The sequence below is a fragment of the Tachyglossus aculeatus genome, chromosome 17, assembly GCF_015852505.1.
Source record: "Tachyglossus aculeatus isolate mTacAcu1 chromosome 17, mTacAcu1.pri, whole genome shotgun sequence".
In the NCBI taxonomy this organism is placed as follows: domain Eukaryota; kingdom Metazoa; phylum Chordata; class Mammalia; order Monotremata; family Tachyglossidae; genus Tachyglossus; species Tachyglossus aculeatus.
In genome coordinates this window covers 57,430,330-57,452,217 of record NC_052082.1, presented here as the reverse complement: position 1 = coordinate 57,452,217, position 21,888 = coordinate 57,430,330, and the positions used below count along the sequence as shown (strand labels likewise).

The following is a 21,888-nucleotide window of genomic DNA, read 5'->3' as shown; positions in this document are numbered from 1 at the left end:
CTAACAATCTAGGGGCGGAGAGAGACAACAAAATTGAGTACAAATGAGGGAAATGAGGAGTAGTAACAGTAGGAGGAATAGTTTAGATGACTGCGATGGGGCAAGCAACGGATATTGTGAGGCGAGGAAGGGGAGGAGTTTCTGGTCTAAACTGGCAGTAGTCCCCTGGGGCGGGCACTGGCGGGCAACTGGGCACGCACACAACGGGCCCTCGACCTTCTAGACTGTGAGCCCACTATTGGGTAGGGACCGTCTCTATATGTTGCCCACTTGGACTTCCCAAGCGCTTAGTCCAGTGCTCTGCACACAGTAAGCGCTCAATAAATACGATTGATTGATCGATCGATTGTGGATGTCAGGGCCAGCACGTGTTCTGCACATTTGAATGAATGAATATCCCCCAGGGATGGAGTTTTTGCCCCTTCCTTCCTCAGCTGGAGCCTCCTGTCGGGATCAGGGGCTAATTCCCTCCCCCCCCCCCCCCAATCCCACCCCACTTAGTCCCCGACTGCCGGGATCAGGGGCTAATTCCCTCCCCCCCCAATCCCACCCCACTTAGTCCCCGACTGCAGGGGACTAGACTTCTAGACTATGAACCCATTGTTGGGTAGGGACTGTCTCTATACGTTGCCAACTTGTACTTCCCAAGCGCTTAGTCCAGTGCTCTGCACACCGTAAGCGCTCAATAAATACGATCGATTGATTGCAGGAGACCAGGGAAAGCGTTGGGCCAGGGGGCTGCTTCCAAGGGGCAGTCAGTTCATATCCCGAGTCTTTCTGTGCCCGGTTGGGGCCTCAACTCTCCTCCACTTCCCTCTGCCCCTGGAGATGGGAAAGGGGCTGGGAAGGAGATCCCACTTCTCCCCCCCTGGGGGGATGGAGGGGGAAAAGTGAGGGGAAGAGGACAGAAACCAGTTCTCCCAGGAAGCTGGGTAGCCAGAAAAAGATGGCATCATCATCATCATCATCAATCGTATTTATAGAGCGCTTACTGTGTGCAGAGCACCGTACTAAGCGCTTGGGAAGTACAAGTTGGCAACACATAGAGACAGTCCCTACCCAACAGTGGGCTCACAGTCTAAAAGATGGCAGATGGGACCATGGTGGGATGGGCTGGGGGAGCGTCAGGGATGGAGAGGGGGAGAGTCCGGGGGGTGGTGGGATGGTCCGTGCCGGTCACCGGGGGAGGGATGAGGTGTCGGATGGTCTACCCCTAGTCCCGAGGGTGGAGTCCGGGAGAGGAACCAGCCCATGTTCCAAGCAGGCTGGGTGGGCCGTGGAGTTGACCAGTGGCCGAGGCTACGGGGCAGCTGCTCTTTCCTCCCATCGCCCAGTGTCTTCCGGCTGAATCAGGCTGGCGACTCGTCCGTTTTCCGAGGGGAGCCTCCTCGGGAGCTCCAAGGGAGTCCAGGCCGTTCCGCGGCAGCTGGGCTTCGGTCGGGGCCACCTTCCCGGGGCACGGCCCCAGTCTAGGCCTCTAAGCAGTGCTCCGGGATAGCCACTTGCGGCCCCACGTTGAGCCCAGACCTGTCCTCGCCTCCGTCCACCGTCGCGGGGACCCCAGGTGTGCCCGGCTTCGATGCAGGAAACTTGATTGTCCAAACGAATATGGCTGAATCCACCCCTGGAGCACGGGGGGCTCCTTAGACCCCTGGCAGGGGAGGAGAGGGGAGGCAGCATCCCCAAGGGGAGATCTTGGGCCATCAGACCTCTGAGGGTAGGGGGTCTCGGCCAGGGATATCGGGTCCCCCGCACTGTCCGAGGGAGGGAGAGACCCCCCCGTTGCCCGGCTTCTCCCTTCCAGTGTCCCCCTGGGGTGTGAATCCACAGACGGGGCTCGAATTCAGGCTTCTCTCCGTGGGGCCCGGTGTCCGGGGCAGCCTCCGGACCCAAGGGGAGGGGAGACGTCCTGTCCCGCTGGCTCCTTCACAGCTAGCCCCCCACCCCGACCCCCGTTCCTCACCCCAGATGGCCCCCATGAAATGTGTGACCTCCCCCGGCCCCCGGATGACAGCAGGAGGAGCGAGGGAGGCCGGGGGGACTCTCCCAGCGAGGGCTTCACGTCTGCAGCTCCAGGAGGTAATTGCGGTCGTGGTCAGCCTGCAGGCCGGAGCGGTGAGCGTCCTCCAGAGCCTCCAGGATCTGGAAAAGCTCGGTGGGGCTGTCAGCGGGGGCTGGAGAGGTGGAGCACGCAGGGGGGTGAGGATCGGGCACCCCGAGACTCTCTTAGGGTTAACAATAACGACCAAGGCCCTTACGGTGTGCCAAGCCCCGGGGTAGACACGAGGACCCGATCCGTGACCCACCCGGGGCTCACAGACTAAGCATCGGCTCTCCATTTTACAGAGGAGGACACGGAGGTCCAGAGACGTGACTGGGCCAAGGTCACCCAGCGGGAAAGCTAGGATGGGAACCCAGGTCCTCTGATTCCCAGTCCTGTGCTAGACTGTGAGCCCGCTGTTGGGTAGGGACCGTCTCTATATGTTGCCAACTTGGACTTCCCAAGCGCTTAGCACAGTGCTCTGCACACAGTAAGCGCCCAATAAATACGACTGAATGAACGCACTGCTCCTCAGCCAAGGTCACCCAGCGGGTAAGGGGTGGAGCTGGGATGGGAACCCAGGTCCTCTGATTCCCAGCCCCGTGCTAGACTGTGAGCCCGCTGTTGGGTAAGGGTCCATCTCTATATGTTGCCAACTTGGACTTCCCAAGCGCTCAGCACAGTGCTCTGCACACAGTAAGCGCTCAATAAATACGATTGAATGACCGCACTGCTCCTCAGCCAAGGTCACCCAGCGGGTAAGGGGTGGAGCTGGGATGAGATTAGACTGTGAGCCCACTCTTTTAGACTGTGAGCCCACTGTTGGGTAGGGACCGTCTCTATATGTTGCCAATTTGTACTTCCCAAGCGCTTAGTACAGTGCTCTGCACCTAGTAAGCGCTCAATAAATACGATTGATGATGATGAGAACCCAGGTCCTCTGATTCCCAGCCCCGTGCTAGACTGTGAGCCCGCTGTTGGGTAGGGACCGTCTCTAGATGTTGCCAACTTGGACTTCCCAAGCGCTTAGTACAGTGCTCAATTAATACGATAATGAATGAATGAATGAGAACGCACTGCTCCTCAGCTGGGGACACTGCTCCCTGTCCCCTCCCGGCCCCCAATGGCTAGGGAGACACCGGTGAGTGGTCAGCAAGTCGGACCCTGGGGGTACTTGATCCCAGTGCCCCCCACCCCAGCCTGGCACTTACCTTGGCTCGGGCCCTGGGGGGCTTCTCCGTCCTGGCGGGGTGCCATCAGTTCCAGATATTTTTCCCTGGGCAGAGAGAGAAAAAGGGGCTCAGGAAGGTCCCGGGGCCCCGCTGGCGGGGCCGGGGCCTGGGGGTGCTTGTGGCTCTCTTCAGGACAGCCTAGACCCTCACTCTAACGATGGCATTTATTTATTAAGCACTTACTACGTGCAAAGCACTGTTCTAAGCGCTGGGGAGGTCACAAGGTGACCAGGTTGTCCCACAGGGGGCTCACAGTCTTCATCCCCATTTAACAGATGAGGGCACGGAGGCCCAGAGAAGCGAAGTGACTCGCCCAAAGTCACCCAGCGGAGCCGGGATTTGAACCCATGACCTCTGACTCCAAAGCCCGGGCTCTTTCCGCTGAGCCACGCTGCTTCTCTAGACCGTAAGCTCATGGTGGGCAGGGAATGTGTCTGTTTATTTTTATATTGTACTCTTCCAAGCACTAAGTACAGCGCTCTGCACACAGTAATAATAATTAGAACAGAGCTCTGCACACAGTAAGCGCTTAATAAATGCCGTCGTAATTATTAATAACGACGGTATTTGTTAAGCGCTTCCTACGTGCCAGGCACTGTACTGAGCGCTGGGGTGGATACAAGCAAATCGGGTTGGATACAGTCCCCTGTCCCACGTGGGGCTCAGAGTCTCAATCCCCATTTTACAGACGAGGTCACTGCGGCACAGATAATAATAATAACAATAATAATAATAATAATGATAATAATAATAATGTTTTCATATAATCCATTTACCTTTCAAGTCAGCGTTCCATTTTCGATGCCTGGCCCAGGCAATTTCCAGAAATAATAATGGCATGTATTAAGCGCTTACTATGTGCAAAGCACTGTTCTAAGCGCTGGGGAGGATACAAGGTGATCAGGCTGTCCCACGTGGGGCTCACAGTCTTAATTCCCGTTTTACAGATGAGGTAACTGAGGCCCAGAGAAGTGAAGGGACTTGACCAAGGTCACACAGCAGACAAGTGGCGGGTCCGGGATTAGAACCCCTGACCAGTCAGCGCTCAATAAATAGGATTGACTGACTGAACTATCCCAGCCCTCACCCCCACTTCCACCCATCCTGCTCCCTCTGACTGTTTTAGCCATTCCCGGGTGTGAAGGCAGGAGTTCACCTCCTCCAGGAAGCCTTCCCAGACTGAGCCCCTTTTTTCCTCTCCTCCTCCCCATCCCCCCCCGCCCTCCCTCCTTTCCCTCCCCACAGCCCCTGTATATATACATTTGTACAGATTTATTACTCTATTTTACTTGTACATATTTACTATTCTACTTATTTTATTTTATTAATACGTTTTGTTTTGGTGTCTGTCTCCCCCTTCTAGACTGTGAGCCCGCTGTTGGGTAGAGGCCGTCTCTATATGTGGCCAGCTTGGACTCCCCAAGCGCTTAGTACAGTGCTCTGCAAGCGCTCAATAAATACGATTGAATGAATGAATGAATGAAAGGCGTTGGAGCAGATGTCCTTCGCCAGGAGGAGAATCAATCAATCAATCAATCGTATTTATTGAGCGCTTACTGTGTGCAGAGCACTGTACTAAGCTCTTGGTAGAGTACAATATAACAATAAACCAACTTCCTTATATTGCGCTCTGCCAAGCAGCGTGGCTCAGTGGAAAGAGCCCGGGCTTTGGAGTCAGTGGTCAGGGGTTCAAATCCCGGCTCCGCCAATTGTCAGCTGTGTGACTTTGGTCAAGTCACTTCACTTCTCTGGGCCTCAGTTACCTCATCTGTAAAATGGGGATGAAGACTGTGAACCCCCCGCGGGACAACCTGATCACTTTGTATCCTCCCCAGTGCTTAGAGCAGTGCTTTGCACAGAGTAAGCACTTAACAAATGCCATCATCATCATCAAGTCCAGTTTAATTTAGTCTAGTAAGACCTCATCTGTAAAATGGGGATGAAGACGGTAAGCCCCCCGTGGGCCAACCTGATCACCTTGTATCCTCCCCAGCGCTTAAAGCAGTGCTTTGCACAGAGTAAGCGCTTAACAAATGCCATCATCATCATCAAGTCTAGTTTAGTCCAGTCTAGTTTGGTCTAGTAAGTGTTTAACAAGTACTATTATTATTATTATTATTATTATTATTATTATTAGTAGTAGTAGTAGTAGTAGTAGTAGTAGTAGTAGTAGTACCTGTATATATGTATATATGTTTGTACATATTTATTACTCTATTTATTTATTTATTTATTTATTTATTTTACTTGTACATTTCTATCCTACTTATTTTATTTTGTTGGTATGTTTGGTTCTGTTCTCTGTCTCCCCCTTTTAGACTGTGAGCCCACTGTTGGGTAGGGACTGTCTCTATGTGATGCCAATTTGTACTTCCCAAGCGCTTAGTACAGTGCTCTGCACATAGTAAGCGCTCAATAAATACGATTGATTGATTGATTGATTGCCAACTTGTACTTCCCAAGCGCTTAGTACAGTGCTCTGCACATAGTAAGCGCTCAATAAATACGATTGATTGATTGATTGATTGATAGTAGTAGTAGTAGTAGTAGTATTACAGCGGTCGCGCGCAGTACAATGCCCTTGACGCGGAGAGGGGCGGGGGGCGGTGGTCTCTCACCTCATGGCGTCCCGCACCCCGAGCAGGTGCCTGAAGATGAGCTGCGCCTCCAAGTCGGCGTCCAGCGGGTCGTTCCATTCCTGCAGGGTCACCCGCGAGCGGGTCTTGTCACAGCCGGGGCCTAAGGGGCGGCGGGTCGGGGGCTGTAGGGTCTTGGGGGGCTCCGTCCCCCTCTCCTCACCCCGCGGCCTTCCCCGGCCTCGCCCTCCTACCGGCCTTGTCCTTCGTATGGCAGCAGCTCCAGCGGTCGCCCCGGAAGATGCCCGGGTGGTAGGAGCCCAGCAGGGCCGGGTTGTCGATGCACACTTTCCGCAGAGCCGACAGCCACTGGTTCAGCTCGTTCACACACTGGGGCCGATACGCACACAGACACGTACGCGAAGACGCAGCGAGGCAGGGGCATCAACATCCTGCCTCTCACTGTCCAGCTGGACCCTCCCTTCTGGTTTCAGGAGAGGGGGATGCCTGGTGTCCAGCCCCTCCATCAATTTATCGAGTGTGCAGAGCGCTTGGGAAGTCCAACTTGGCAACATCTAGAGACGGTCCCTACCCAACAGCGGGCTCACGGGGTCCCGCTCCCCACCCCGTGGTCCCGGCCCACCCTGGGTCCTCCTGTGACCTTGCATTGCAGGTAGGCCGTCTCGCTCTGGCCGGCCTCGTCCGTGTAGATGATCTGCATGACGTGGGAGCTGCCGAAGCTCTTCTCCTCCACCTTCTCGGCCGCCCGGATTCTGGCCAGGGGGATGAAGGAGCTCGTCTGTGGAGGGGACAGGGAGGAGGAGGGAGGGCTCAGAAAGGCCCCAGCGAAACCCCTCCTGGGGGAGCGTGGGGGAACGGGAGGAGCAGGCCGGGGGCCGGAGGGCCGAGCCCACCCTGGGAGCGATTCTCCGAGCCCATTCGGCCTCAAAAGTTCCCTTTGTCCCCCCAGAATGCAAGCACTATCCCCCATTCATTTTCCACTGCCCCTCCTCGCTGTCAATCAATCAATCAATCAATCAATCGCATTTATTGAGCGCTTACTGTGTGCAAAGCACCGGACTAAGCAAGCGCTTGGGAAGTCCAGGTTGGCAACATCTAGAGACGGTCCCTACCCAACAGTGGGCTCACAGTCTGGAAGACAGAGAACAAAACCAAACATACTAACAAAATAAAATAAATAGAATAGATATGTACAAGTAAAATAAATAAATAAATAGAGTAACAACTATGTACAAATATATACATATGTACAGGTGCTGTGGGGAAGGGAAGGAGGTAAGACGGGGGGATGGAGATGAATAGAATAGATATGTACAAGTAAAATAAATACATATTTATTATTATTATTATTATTTATTCACCGTCCCCCGAGAGCCCCCAGAGACCGCCTGCAGTTGACAGTCTCAGAGTTCTAATCATTATTATTATTATTATTATTATTATTATTACTGGGTGTCCATTTATTCTGACAGTTTTGACACCTGTCTCCATGTTTTGTTATAATAATAATGGTATTTATTGAGCTCCTGCTATGTGCAAAGCACCATTCTAAGCACTGGGGAGGTTACAAGGTGATCAGGTTGTCCCACGGGGGGCTCACAGTCTTAATCCCCATTTTCCAGATGAGGGAACTGAGGCCCAGAGAAGTGAAGTGACTTGCCCAAAATCACCCAGCTGACAAGGGGGGAGCAGGGATTTGAACCCATGACCACTGACTCCAAAGCCCAGGCTCTTTCCACTGAGCCACGCTGCTTCTCTCTTGTTGTCCGTCTCCCCCTTCTAGACTGCAAGCCCGTCGTTGGGTAGGGACCATCTCTATCTGTTGCCGACTTGGACTTCCCAAGCGCTTAGTACAGTGCTCTGCACACAGTAAGCGCTCAATAAATACGATTGAATGAATGAATGAATGAGGACTGGATTAAGCGCTGAGACAGATACCAGATAATAGAGAGAGACACAGACAGACAGAGGAGAGAAACAGGAGGCAGGGTCTAGGACACAGCCTTCCTCACTTCCACCCGGACGGCTGCCTAGTTTCTATTAATCAATCAATCATCATCAATCGTATTTATTGAGCGCTTACTATGTGCAGAGCACTGTACTAAGCGCTTGGGAAGTACAAATTGGCAACATATAGAGACAGTCCCTACCCAACAGTGGGCTCACAGTCTAAAAGGGGGAGACAGAGAACAAAACCAAACATACTAACAAAATAAAATAAATAGAATAGATATGTACAAGTAAAATAAATAAATAAATACATAAATAAATAAATAGAGTAACAAATATGTACAAGCATATATCCATATATACAGGTGCAGTGGGGAAGGGAAGGAGGTAAGATGGGGGGGATGGAGGGGGGACGAGGGGGAGAGGGAGGAAGGGGCTCAGTCTGGGAAGGCCTGATCACCTTGTCACCTCCCCAGCGCTTAGAATGGTGCTTTGCACATAGTAAGCGCTTGACATATACCATCATCATTGTTATTATTACTGCGCTGGACGGATCTAAAGATCATCATCATCAATCGTATTTATTGAGCGCTTACTATGTGCAGAGCACTGTACTAAGCGCTTGGGAAGTACCAATTGATAATGATAGCATTTATTAAGCGCTTACTATGCGCAAAGCACTGTTCTAAGCGCTGGGGGGTTACAAGGTGATCAGGTTGTCCCACGGGGGGCTCGCAGTCTTCATCCCCATTTTCCAGATGAGGGAACCGAGGCCCAGAGAAGTGAAGTGACTTGCCCAAAGTCACCCAGCTGACAGTTGGCGGAGCCGGGATATGAACCCACGACCTCCGACTCCGAAGCCCGGGCTCTTTCCACTGAGCCACGCTGCTTCTCTAAACTAAACCGACTCTGGTGGGATTCGAGCCCACAACCTTTGAATCGCTCTCTCGTCACTAGAAGTCCAATGCGCTAGCCATTGCGCCAAGAGCCACCTAAAGATCAAAGAGACTAGAGGCCTACCCTCATGGGGGTGTACATTTCCTCCCCCTTCACCCCATGGTGCTCAACTCCTCCAGCCCCCGGTTTTGCCCCCCAGTCCCCCCCCACCCTCATCCCCGTCCCCACCGGGCACCTTGGAACTGGGCGTCTTGGAGAAACTGAGGGCCTCGCTCGTCAGGGACAAGTGGAGTTTCTTGAAGGAGGAGGTCATGAGGGGTCCCTTGCCTTTGGTCCGGTGGATGAAGAGGGGTCCCTCTTTCACCGGCGGCGGGACCCCCTGCGGGCCCAGGTCCAGCTCTGCCACGGCGCCGGGGGGACGGACGGACGGACGGACGGAAGGATGGACAGGGCAGGGAAGGAGTTCATTCATTTTGAATGATTGCATGAAATAAAGTCGTACAATTTAAATAAATTGTAATTTATTTATTACAATAACCACACAGTATATGCATTTACTATATGTATATGTACACACATGTATATGTATATACATATGCATACACGTACATATGCATAGTATATGTATTTACTATATGTATATCCACATATATGTACATGCATATGCATATGCATGCATATACATGTACATAGTATATGCATTTACTATATGTATATGTACACATATGCACATGCATACACATACGTACACAATACATATACACAGTATATGTATTTACTATATGTGCATACACATACATGTATGTGTATGTACATATGTATACACATACATATATGTATATGCATATGCATGTGTATACATATACACGGTATATGTATTTACTATATGTAAACGTACACATATGCATATACATATGTGTACGTATACATAGTATATGCATTTACTATATGTATATATGCATATATGTCTGTGCATATACATATGTGTACGTATACATATATGTATATGCACATATAGCAAATACATATACATAGTATATGTATTTACTATATGTGTATATACATACATGCATGTGTATGTACACATGTATACACATACATATATGTATATGCAGATACATGTGTATACATATACATGGTATATGTATTTACTATATGTATATGCACACATATGCATATGCATATACATGTGTGTACGTATACATAGTATATGCATTTACTATATGTATATATGCATATATGTATGTGTATATACATATGTATACATATACATATATGTATATGCATGTACATGTGTATGCGTATACATAGTATATGTATTTACTATATGTATATGTACATATATGTATATGCATATACATATGTATAAATATACATGTACATCATATATGCATTTACTATATGGATATGTGAATATATGTATATACACATATACATAGTATATGTATATATACATAAATACTATTTACATAGTGTTTATTGAGCGCTTACTGTGTGCAGAGCACTGTACTAAGCGCTGGGGAAGTCCAAGTCGGCAACATATAGAGCCAGTCCCTACCCAACAACGGGCTCACAGTCTAGAAGGAATAACAACGATGAGCGCTTACTATGTGCGAAGCACTGTTCTAAGAAGGAGGGAGGGGATTACACTCCGTGTGCCCCCAGCCCTCCTCCTCCCAGACTCCAAGGGTTGCCTGCGGACCTCAGTGGTCCTCTATTTATCAAATAAATAGAATAGATATGTACGAGTAAAATAAATAGAGTAATAAATATGTACAAACATATACAGGATGAAGACTGTGAGCCCCACGTGGGACAACCTGATTACCTTGGATTCCCCCCAGCGCTTAGAGCAGTGCTTTGCACATAGTAAGCGCTTAACAAATACCAACATTATTAGTAGTAGAATAAATACTATTGATTGTTGGAGCTCCACGTGGGACAACCTGATTACCTCGGATCCCCCCCAGCGCTTAGAGCAGTGCTTTGCACATAGTAAGCGCTTAACAAATACCAACATTATTAGTAGTAGAATAAATACTATTGATTGTTGGAGCTCCACGTGGGACAACCTGATTACCTCGGATCCCCCCCCAGCGCTTAGAGCAGTGCTTTGCACATAGTAAGCGCTTAACAAATACCAACATTATTAGTAGTAGAATAAATACTATTGATTGTTGGAGCCCCACGTGGGACAACCTGATTACCTCGGATCCCCCCCAGCGCTTAGAGCAGTGCTTTGCACATAGTGAGCGCTTAACAAATACCAACATTATTAGTAGTAGAATAAATACTATTGATTGTTGGAGCCCCCCGTGGGACAACCTGATTACCTCGGATCCCCCCCCAGCGCTTAGAGCAGTGCTTTGCACATAGTAAGCGCTTAACAAATACCAACGTTATTAGTAGTAGAATAAATACTATCGATTGTTGGAGCCCCACGTGGGACAACCTGATTACCTCGGATCCCCCCCAGCACTTAGAGCAGTGCTTTGCACATAGTAAGCGCTTAGCAAATACCAACATTATTAGTAGTAGAATAAATACTATTGATTGTTGGAGCCCCACGTGGGACAACCTGATTACCTTGGATCCCCCCCCCCAGCGCTTAGAGCAGTGCTTTGCACATAGTAAGCACTTAACAAATACCAACATTATTAGTAGTAGAATAAATACTATTATTGATTGTTGGAGCCCCCGTGGGACAACCTGATTACCTCGGATCCCCCCCAGCGCTTAGAGCAGTGCTTTGCACACAGTAAGCGCTTAACAAATACCAACATTATTAGTAGTAGAATAAATACTATTGATTGTTGGAGCACCACGTGGGACAACCTGATTACCTCGGATCCCCCCCAGCGCTTAGAGCAGTGCTTTGCACATAGTGAGCGCTTAACAAATACCAGCATTATTAGTAGTAGAATAAATACTATTGATTGTTGGAGCCCCACGTGGGACAACCTGATTTTATCTTGGATCCCCCCCCCCCAGTGCTTAGAGCAGTGCTTTGCACATAGTAAGCGCTTAACAAATACCAACATTATTAGTAGTGGAATAAGTACTATCGATTGTTGGAGCCCCCCGTGGGACAACCTGATTACCTCGGATCCCCCCCCAGCGCTTAGAGCAGTGCTTTGCACATAGTAAGTGCTTAACAAATACCAACATTATTAGTAGTAGAATAAATACTATTGATTGTTGGAGCCCCCCGTGGGACAACCTGATTACCTCGGATCCCCCCCAGCGCTTAGAGCAGTGCTTTGCACATAGTAAGCGCTTAGCAAATACCAACATTATTAGTAGTAGAATAAATACTATTGATTGTTGGAGCCCCAGGTGGGACAACCTGATTACCTTGGATCCCCCCCCCAGCGCTTAGAGCAGTGCTTTGCACATAGTAAGCGCTTAAGAAATACCAACATTATTAGTAGTAGAATAAATACTATTGATTGTTGGAGCCCCACGTGGGACAACCTGATTACCTTGGATCCCCCCCAGCGCTTAGAGCAGTGCTTTGCACATAGTAAGCGCTTAGCAAATACCAACATTATTAGTAGTAGAATAAACACTATTGATTGCTGGAGCCCCACGTGGGACAACCTGATTACCTTGGATCCCCCCCCCCCAGCGCTTAGAGCAGTGCTTTGCGCATAGTTAGCGCTTAACAAATACCAACATTATTAGTAGTAGAATAAATACTATTATTGATTGTTGGAGCCCCCGTGGGACAACCTGATTACCTCGGATCCCCCCCAGCGCTTAGAGCAGTGCTTTGCACACAGTAAGCGCTTAACAAATACCAACATTATTAGTAGTAGAATAAATACTATTGATTGTTGGAGCCCCACGTGGGACAACCTGATTACCTCGGATCCCCCCCAGCGCTTAGAGCAGTGCATTGCACATAGTGAGCGCTTAACAAATACCAGCATTATTAGTAGTAGAATAAATACTATTGATTGTTGGAGCCCCACGTGGGACAACCTGATTTTACCTTGGATCCCCCCCCCCCCAGTGCTTAGAGCAGTGCTTTGCACATAGTAAGCGCTTAACAAATACCAACATTATTAGTAGTGGAATAAGTACTATCGATTGTTGGAGCCCCCCGTGGGACAACCTGATTACCTCGGATCCCCCCCCCAGCGCTTAGAGCAGTGCTTTGCACATAGTAAGTGCTTAACAAATACCAACATTATTAGTAGTAGAATAAATACTATTGATTGTTGGAGCCCCCCGTGGGACAACCTGATTACCTCGGATCCCCCCCAGCGCTTAGAGCAGTGCTTTGCACATAGTAAGCGCTTAACAAATACCAACATTATTAGTAGTAGAATAAATACTATCGATTGTTGGAGCCCCACGTGGGACAACCTGATTACCTTGGATCCCCCCCAGCGCTTAGAGCAGCGCTTTGCACATAGTAAGCGCTTAACAAATACCAACATTATTAGTAGTAGAATAAATACTATTGATTGTTGGAGCCCCACGTGGGACAACCTGATTACCTCGGATCCCCCTCAGCGCTTAGCACATAGTAAGCGCTTAAGAAATACCAACATTATTAGTAGTAGAATAAATACTATTGATTGTTGGAGCCCCCCGTGGGACAACCTGATTACCTCGGATCCCCCCCAGCGCTTAGAGCAGTGCTTTGCACATAGTAAGCGCTTAGCAAATACCAACATTATTAGTAGTAGAATAAATACTATTGATTGTTGGAGCCCCACGTGGGACAACCTGATTACCTTGGATCCCCCCCCTCAGTGCTTAGAGCAGTGCTTTTCACATAGTGAGCGCTTAACAAATACCAACATTATTAGTAGTGGAATAAATACTATTGATTGTTGGATTGGCAGCTCCCGGCCGAGCGCTCACCCTCCTCCTCCTGGATGTCCACCAGTTGGGCGATGAAGTCTCGCATCTGGGCCACCCCTCGCTGCACGGTGGGCTGCAGCGGCCCCATCCAGGCTTCCTTGGCCCGCGAGGCCTGGGCATCCATGTTGGCCACGCTCTGGATGGCCTGCGGACGGTGGTCCGAGGGCGAGGCCCCCTCCTCACCCCCTCGATCTCGCCTCCCTCAGACCCCCCGCCACCTCCCCAGCCCGCGCCCGGTCCCCGCGGCCCGGCCCGCTGGGCACCTTGGCCAGGAGCAGCAGGGTGCGACTGAGGCGGGCGTCGGCGTGGCGGTCCCGCAGGTGGAAGAGTTTGGGGGCCATGATGGCCGGAGAGAAGAAGCGGAGGCACAGGAAGCTGGTGACGGCGACGAACTTCACGCGCTGAGGGGACGAGGACGCCGGGTGAGCGGCCTCCCGGCCCCAGTGGGCACCCGACGCCCGGAGACGAGGCTTCCCTACCCGATGCTCCGCTTCCGGGAAGCGCTCCCGGACCCGCTGGAAGAGGCGGCGGAAGGTGGCACGGATGACCGGCGGGCAGGCCCCGACGGAGCGGCCGATGGCTGCCAGGAGTCCGGCCAGGTAGGACTGGAGGTGCAGGACGCTCTGCTCCAGGACTTCGCTCTCCGGCTGAATCCGGTGCAGCCCGGAGCACCTGGCCGGGAATGGGGGGCGGAAGGTCACCGTCAAGGGATGGGGGGGAAGCGGAAGAGCAGCGGGCCTCGGCGGAACGAGCGGGAGCCCGCCGTGGGGTCGGGACCGTCTCTAGAGGTTGCCAACTTGGACTTCCCAAGCGCTTAGTACACAGTAAGCGCTCAATAAATACGATTGAATGAACGAATGAGTCAGACGTCACGGGTTCAAATCCCAACACCGCCAACTGTCAGCTGGGTGACTTTGGGCAAGCCAACTTGGACTTCCTAAGCACTTAGTATAGTGCTCTGCACACAGTAAGCGCTCAATAAATACGATTGAATGAATGAATGAGTCAGACATCATGGGTTCAAATCCCGGCTCCGCCAACTGTCAGCTGGGTGACTTTGGGCAAGCCAACTTGGACTTCCCAAGCGCTTGGCACAGTGCTCTGCACACAGTAAGCGCTCAATAAATACGATTGAATGAATGAATGAGTCGGACGTCATGGGTTCAAATCCTGGCTCCGCCAACTATCAGCTGGGTGACTTTGGGCAAGCCAACTTGGACTTCCCAAGTGCTTGGTACAGTGCTCTGCACACAGTAAGTGCTCAATAAATATGATTGAATGAATGAGTGAATGAGTCAGAGGTCATGGGGTTCAAATCTCGGCTCCGCCAACTGTCAGCTAGGTGACTTTGGGCAAGCCAACTTGGACTTCCCAAGCGCTTGGTACAGTGCTCTGCACACAGTAAGCGCTCAATAAATACGATCGAATGAATGAATGAAGTCACTTCACTTCTCTGGGCCTCAGTTACCTCATCTGGAAAATGGGGATGAAGACTGTGAGCACCCCCCCCCCCCCCGGGTGAAACAGCCTGATCACCTTGTAACCACCCCAGCACTTAGAACAGTGCTTTGCACATAATAAGCGCTTAATAAATGCCATCATTTATTATTATTATTCTCTGGGCCTCAGTTCCCTCATCTGTAACATGGGGATGAAGACTGGGAGCCCCAAGGGGGACAACCTGATCAACTTGTATCCTCCCCAGCGCTTAGAACAGTGCTTTGCACATAGTAAGCGCTTAATAAATGCCATTATTATTATGATTATTATTCTCTGGGCCTCAGTTCCCTCATCTGTAAAATGGGGATGAAGACTGGGAGCCCCAAGTGGGACAACCTGATCACCTTGTATCCTCCCCAGCGCTTAGAACAGTGCTTTGCACATAGTAAGCGCTTAAGGAATGCCATCATTAAGGGATCGGAGGGCCCGGGGAGGGTCCGGGCCGCTTTTAGGCCCGCAGGGTCCCGGGGGGAGTGGGGAGGACCACCCCCCGGCCTTACCCCACATCCTTGATCTCCACCTTGCTGGGGTCCAGTTCCACGTACTTTCGCTCCTCGAAGATGCGGGCGATGGTGGGACCCAGGACGCTATGCAGGTACTGCATCCCCGTCACCTGCAGGACGTTATGTTGCCAATTTGTCCTTCCCAAGCGCTTAGTACAGTGCTCTGCACACAGTAAGCGCTCAATAAATACGATTGATGATGATGACAGCAGCACGGGGTCGGTCATTCAGTAGCATTGATCGAGCGTTTACTGTGCGCCGAGCACTGTACTAAGCGCTTGGGGGAGTCCACTGCAACAATAAACAGACCCATTCCCTGCCCACGTTGAGCTGGCGGTCTAGGGTCTTGTGCTTTCCCCAAGCATTTACTAAATCAATCAGTCAGTAATAATAATAATGGCGTTTATTAAGCGCTTACTACGTGCAAAGCACTGTTCTAAGCTCTGGGGAGGTTACAAGGTGATTAGGTTGTCCCACGGGGGGCTCACAGTTTTAATCCCCGTTTTCCAGATGAGGTCACTGAGGCCCAGAGAAGTGAAGTAACTTGCCCAGAGTCACCCAGCAGACAAGTGGCGGAGCGGGGATTTGAACCCATGACCTCTGACTCCAAAGCCCGGGCTCTTTCCATGGAGCCACGCTGCTTCTCATCAATCAATCGTATTTATTGAGCGCTTACTGTGTGCAGAGCACTGTACTAAGTGCTTGGGAAGTACACGTTGGCAACATATAGAGATCAATCAATCAATCAATCGTATTTATTGAGCGCTTACTGTGTGCAGAGCACTGTACTAAGCGCTTGGGAAGTCCAAGTTGGCACCATATAGAGACGGTCCCTACCCAACAGTGGGCTCACAGTCGAGAAGGGGGAGGGGGAGAAAACACTAAAACATCCTGCAGCGTGGCTCAGTGGAAACAGCCCGGGCTTTGGAGTCAGAGATCGTGGGTTCAAATCCCGGCTCCGCCACTTGTCAGCTGTGTGACTTTGGGCAAGTCACTCCACTTCTCTGGGCCTCAGTTCCCTCATCTGTAAAATGGGGATTAAGACCATGAGCCCCACTTGGGCCAACCTGATCACCTTGTAACCTCCCCAGCGCTTAGAACAGTGCTTTGCACATAGTAAGCGCTTAACAAATACCAAAATTATTATTATTATTATTATTATACAAGGTAATCAGGTTGTCCCACGTGGGGCTCAGTGTCTTAATCCCCATTTTACAGGTGAGGTGACTGAAGCACGGAGAATAATAATAATAATGACGGTATTTGTGAAGGGCTTACTGTGTGCCAGGCACTGTACTAAGCGCTGGGGTGGATACAAGCAAATCAAGTTGGATACAGTCCCTGTCCCATCTTGTACATATCTATTCTATTTATTTTATTTTGTTAATATGATTTGTTTTGTTCTCTGTCTCCCCCTTCTAGACTGTGAGCCCACTGTTGGGTAGGGACCGTCTCTAGATGTTGACAACTTGGACTTCCCAAGCGCTTAGTACAGTGCTCTGCATACAGTAAGCGCTCAATAAATATGATTGATTGATTGATTGATTGATCTGGGGCTCACAGTCTCAATACCCATTTCACAGATGAGGTAACCGTGCTGTCCGTCTCCCCCTTCTAGACTGTGAGCCCGTTGTTGGGTAGGGACCGTCTCTCTATGTTGCTGACTTGTACTTCCCAAGCGCTTAGTACAGTGCTCTGCACACAGTAAGTGCTCAATAAATACGAATGAATGAATGAATGCTTTGCACATAGTAAGTGCTTAATAAATGACATCATTGTTATTATTATTATTATCCAGCCGGCACTCCGTAGAGCATGCTGTACCCATTAATAATAATAATAATGATGGTATTTGACATCATTATTATTATTATTATTATTATTATTATTATTATCCAGCCGGCACTCAGTAGAGCATGCTGTACCCATTAATAATAATAATAATGATGGTATTTGACATCATTATTATTATTATTATTATTATTATCCAGCCGGCACTCAGTAGAGCACGCTGTACCCATTAATAATAATAATAATGATGGTATTTGACATCATTATGATTATTATTATTATCCAGCCGGCACTCAGTAGAGCACGCTGTACCCATTAATAATAATAATAATGATGGTACTTGTTAAGCGCTTACTATGTGCAAAGCACTGTTCTAAGCGCTGGGGAGGTTACAAGGTGATCAGGTTGTCCCACCGGGGGCTCACAGTTTTAATACCCATTAGGTGCCCAGTACAGAGCCCCAAACCCAGGAGGTGCCTAGGCCATTGCTCTGCACTCAGAAGAAGCCCATTCTGGTGCCCCGTGCCCAGCGGGCATCCAGCAGGTACCCAGGAAAAACACCATGGTGTTTGTTAAGCCTGGAACTCTTCTAAAGCACTTGGATAGATAACAAGCTAATCAGGTTGCACTTCCCAAGCGCTTAGTACAGTGCTCTGCAGACAGTAAGCGCTCAATAAATACGACATGAATGAATGAATAGGGTGGCATCCAGAGCTGGGCAGGGCAGGCCCGGGAGGGCACGGGGCGGACATGGGCTGGACAGGAAGCGGGGTCAGGAGCGATCAATCAATCAATCGTATTTATTGAGCGCAGAGCACTGTACTAAGCGCTTGGGAAGTCCAAGTTGGCAACATAGAGAGACGGTCCCTACCCAACAGCGGGCTCACAGTCGAGAAGGAGCGGCGGGGTGGCAGGGGGTTGAAGGGACCGGACACCCACCTTCAGGAACGACTCCATGGATTTGGAGGCCATTGAATTGCTCCGGAAAAGGGTGTTGGCTTCTCCTGTGGGAGGGGATACAAGAGGGAGCGTGAGTTGGGGCCAACTTGGACTTCCCAAGCGCTCAGTACAGTGCTCTGCACACAGTAAGCGCTCAATAAATACGACTGATTGATTGATTGATTGATTGGGGGATGGCGCGAGGAGTAGGCCCCGGGCTTGATGGGCGAGGGTGAGGGCGACGCGATGGGCGATTGGGTCAGGCCGAGGAGGAGGAGGAGGGCGGGTCTGAATCCAGGATAATAATAATAATAATGTCAGTATTTGCAAAGTGCTTAATATGTGCCAAGCATTGCCCTAAGCGCTGGGGTAGCCACAAGGTCAACAGGTTGTCCCCCGTGGGGCTCACAGTCTTCATCCCCATGTGACAGACGAGGTCACTGAGGCCCAGAGGAGTCAAGTCATTATTACTCTATTGATTTCTTTCTTTTATTTGTACCTGTTTATTCCATTTATTTTATTTTGTTAATATGTTTTGTTTTGTTGTCGGTCTCCCCCGTCTAGACTGGGAGCCCGCTGTCGGGTAGGGACCGTCTCTATGTGTTGCCAACTTGGACGTCCCAAGCGCTTAGTCCAGTGCTCTGCACACAGTAAGCGCTCAATAAATACGACTGAATGAACGAATGATTTTTTTAAAATTGATTTTACTTGTACATATTTCTTCTATTTATTTTATTTGGTTTCTATGTTTTGTTTGGTTGTCTGTCTCCCCCTTCTAGACTGGGAGCCCGCTGTTGGGTAGGGACCGTCTCTATGTGTTGCCAACTTGGACTTCCCAAGCGCTTAGTCCAGTGCTCTGCACACAGTAAGCACTCAATAAATACGACTGAATGAATGAATGAATGATTTTTTAGTACATATTTCTTCTATTTATTTTATTTGGTTTCTATGTTTTGTTTTGTTGTCTGTCTCCCCCGTCTAGACTGTGAGCCCGCTGTTGGGTAGGGACCGTCTCTATGTGTTGCCAACTTGGACTTCCCAAGCACTTAGTCCAGTGCTCTGCACACAATAAGCGCTCAATAAATATGATTAAATGAATGAATGAATCAATCGTATTTATTGAGCACTTACTGTGTGCAGAGCACTGGACTAAGCGCTTGGGAAGTCCAAGTTGGCAACATATAGAGACAGTCCCTACCCAACAGTGGGCTCACAGTCTAGAAGGGGGAGACAGAGAACAAAACCAAACGTACTAACAAAATAAAATAAATAGAATAGATATGTACAAGTAAAATAAACAGAGTAATAAATATGTGCAAACATATATACAGGATGAAAGTGACTTGCCCAAGGTCACACAGCTGACAATAATAATAACGATGGCATTTGTTAAGCGCTTACTATGTGCAAAGCACTATTCTAAGCGCTGGGGGGATACAATGTGATCAGGTTGTCTCACGTGGGGCTCACAATCAATCAATCAATCAATCAATCAATCAATCGTATTTATTGAGCGCTTACTATGTGCAGAGCACTGTACTAAGCGCTTGGGAAGTACAAATTGGCATCACATAGAGACAGTCCCTACCCAACAGTGGGCTCACAGTCTAAAAGGGGGAGACAGAGAACAGAACCAAACATACCAACAAAATAAAATAAGTAGGATAGAAATGTACAAGTAAAATAAACAAATAAATAAATAAATAGAGTAATAAATATGTATTTACAGTCAATCCCCATTTTACAGATGAGGTAACTTGAGGCTCAGAGAAGTTAAGCGACTTGCCCAAGGTCCCACAGCAGACAAGTGGCAGAGCCGGGTTGAGAACCCACGCCCTCCGGCTCCCAAGCCCGGGCTCTTTCCACTGAGCCGCGCTGCAGGATTCGGGGACCGGGATGCCCCCCAATCCCAAATTCCCTTCCCACCGGACGTTCCCGCGCCCAGCGGGGCTCACCAGCCCTGTGCAATTCCAGCTGGAAGAGCAGGTCCAGGAAGTCCTTGGCCAGGCCCTGGCCCAGGAACAGCCTCACCAGGTTGGTGGCCACTTCCTGGCGGCACTGGGCCGTGGTGGTCTCCTCAATCAGGGTGATGATCTGCCCTGCCTCCTCCTGCCAGGGGGCAGGGAGTGAGGGCCGGGGCAGCAGCGGGCAGCCTGCCACGGGGCGCTCCATTGCAAAGAGAGCTCAGTACAGTACGGTGCTTAGTACAGTGCTCTGCACACAGTAAGCGCTCAATAAACACGATTGACTGAAAGAGGCCCCGTTTAAAGCCACGACACCAGGCCCCCGTGACCCTCTGCCCCCAGCTTAGTGGGCAGCGACTCCATCCTCAAAACTACAGAGGAGCTAAAACATACGGGATACCCTCCCACCGAGACCCCAGCCAATCCCCCCAGCTCCTTTTTTTATGAATACCATTTGCTGAACGCTTACTATGTGCCAGGCACCGTACTAAGCACCGTACTGAGCACCATACGAAGCACCGAAGTAGATGTGAGGAAATCATGTTGGACACAGTCCATGTCCCACGGGGGACTCTCGGTTTTAATCCCCATTTCCCGGGTGAGGGAACGGCGGCCCGGAGAAGTGGCTTCTCCAAAGTCACAGAGCAGGCCCGTGGCGGGGACGGGATTAGAACCCGGGTCCTTCTGACTCCCAGGCTCTACCCATTAGGCCACCTTGCTCCTCCAAATTCATTCATTCCTCCCTCCCTCCACACATCCGCCAAGCTAGCCCTCTTCCTCCCTTCAAAGCCCTACTGAGAGCTCACCTCCTCCAAGAGGCCTTCCCGGACTGAGCCCCCTTTTTCCTCTCCTCCTCCCCCCCCCACCTCCTTCCCCTCCCCACAGCACTTGTATATATATATCTGTACAGATTTATCACTCTATTTATTTTACTTGTCCATATTTACTATTCTATTTTGTTAATAATGTGCATCTAGCTTTAATTCTATTCGTTCTGACGACTTTGACACCTGTCCACATGTTTGGTTTTGTTGTCTGTCTCCCCCTTCAAGACTGTGAGCCTGTTGTCGGGTAGGGACCGTCTCTATCTGTTGCCGACTTGGACTTCCCAAGCGCTTAGTCCAGTGCTCTGCACCCAGTAAGCGCTCAAAAAATATGATGAATGAATTTATTGAGCGCTTACTGGGTGCTGAGCACTGGACTAAACGCTTGGGAACATAGACAGTCCCTACCCAACAACGGGCTCACAGTCTCCCGTGGGATCTCAGCCTCACACACACACACCCCCAGCCTTTCCCCCCGGGGGATTCCTGATCCCCCCCCCGCTCCCCGAGACCCCCGACCCTTCCCCTCCCCTGGGGTCACCTTGGAGCCACGTTTCACCTCCTTGCAGAGCAGCTGCACCAGCGGCTGGTAGACGGCAGAGGGCAGCACCACCTCGTCCCGCAGCTGCACCTGCAGCTGTAACGAGCCCAGGTTCCCCCTGCCCGCAGGGGGGAGGTCATTCATTCATTCATTCATCCATCCATACATCCACTCACTCACTCACTCATCCATCCATCCATCCATTCACTCACTCATCCATCCATCCATTCACTC

The 21,888-nt window shown here is 50.0% G+C and overlaps 1 protein-coding gene across 1 annotated transcript in view; it reads right to left on the bottom strand.

Moving 5' to 3' along the window:
• Positions 1 to 1,976: 1,976 nt before the first annotated feature.
• RASA4B (RAS p21 protein activator 4B) overlaps positions 1,977 to 21,888 on the bottom strand; it is a 52,965-nt gene continuing 33,053 nt past the window's right edge. Inside the window, exons 9-21 of the mRNA XM_038759219.1 lie at positions 21,655 to 21,772; positions 20,281 to 20,434; positions 18,326 to 18,390; positions 15,593 to 15,705; positions 14,072 to 14,264; positions 13,856 to 13,993; positions 13,593 to 13,737; positions 8,953 to 9,116; positions 6,511 to 6,648; positions 6,104 to 6,239; positions 5,892 to 6,012; positions 3,253 to 3,317; positions 1,977 to 2,174 (exon numbers count right to left, since the gene is read on the bottom strand). Of these exons, the coding sequence (XP_038615147.1) occupies positions 2,059 to 2,174; positions 3,253 to 3,317; positions 5,892 to 6,012; positions 6,104 to 6,239; positions 6,511 to 6,648; positions 8,953 to 9,116; positions 13,593 to 13,737; positions 13,856 to 13,993; positions 14,072 to 14,264; positions 15,593 to 15,705; positions 18,326 to 18,390; positions 20,281 to 20,434; positions 21,655 to 21,772 (1,666 nt within the window). The 3' untranslated portion in view covers positions 1,977 to 2,058. The remainder of the gene's footprint in view (positions 2,175 to 3,252; positions 3,318 to 5,891; positions 6,013 to 6,103; positions 6,240 to 6,510; positions 6,649 to 8,952; positions 9,117 to 13,592; positions 13,738 to 13,855; positions 13,994 to 14,071; positions 14,265 to 15,592; positions 15,706 to 18,325; positions 18,391 to 20,280; positions 20,435 to 21,654; positions 21,773 to 21,888) is intronic.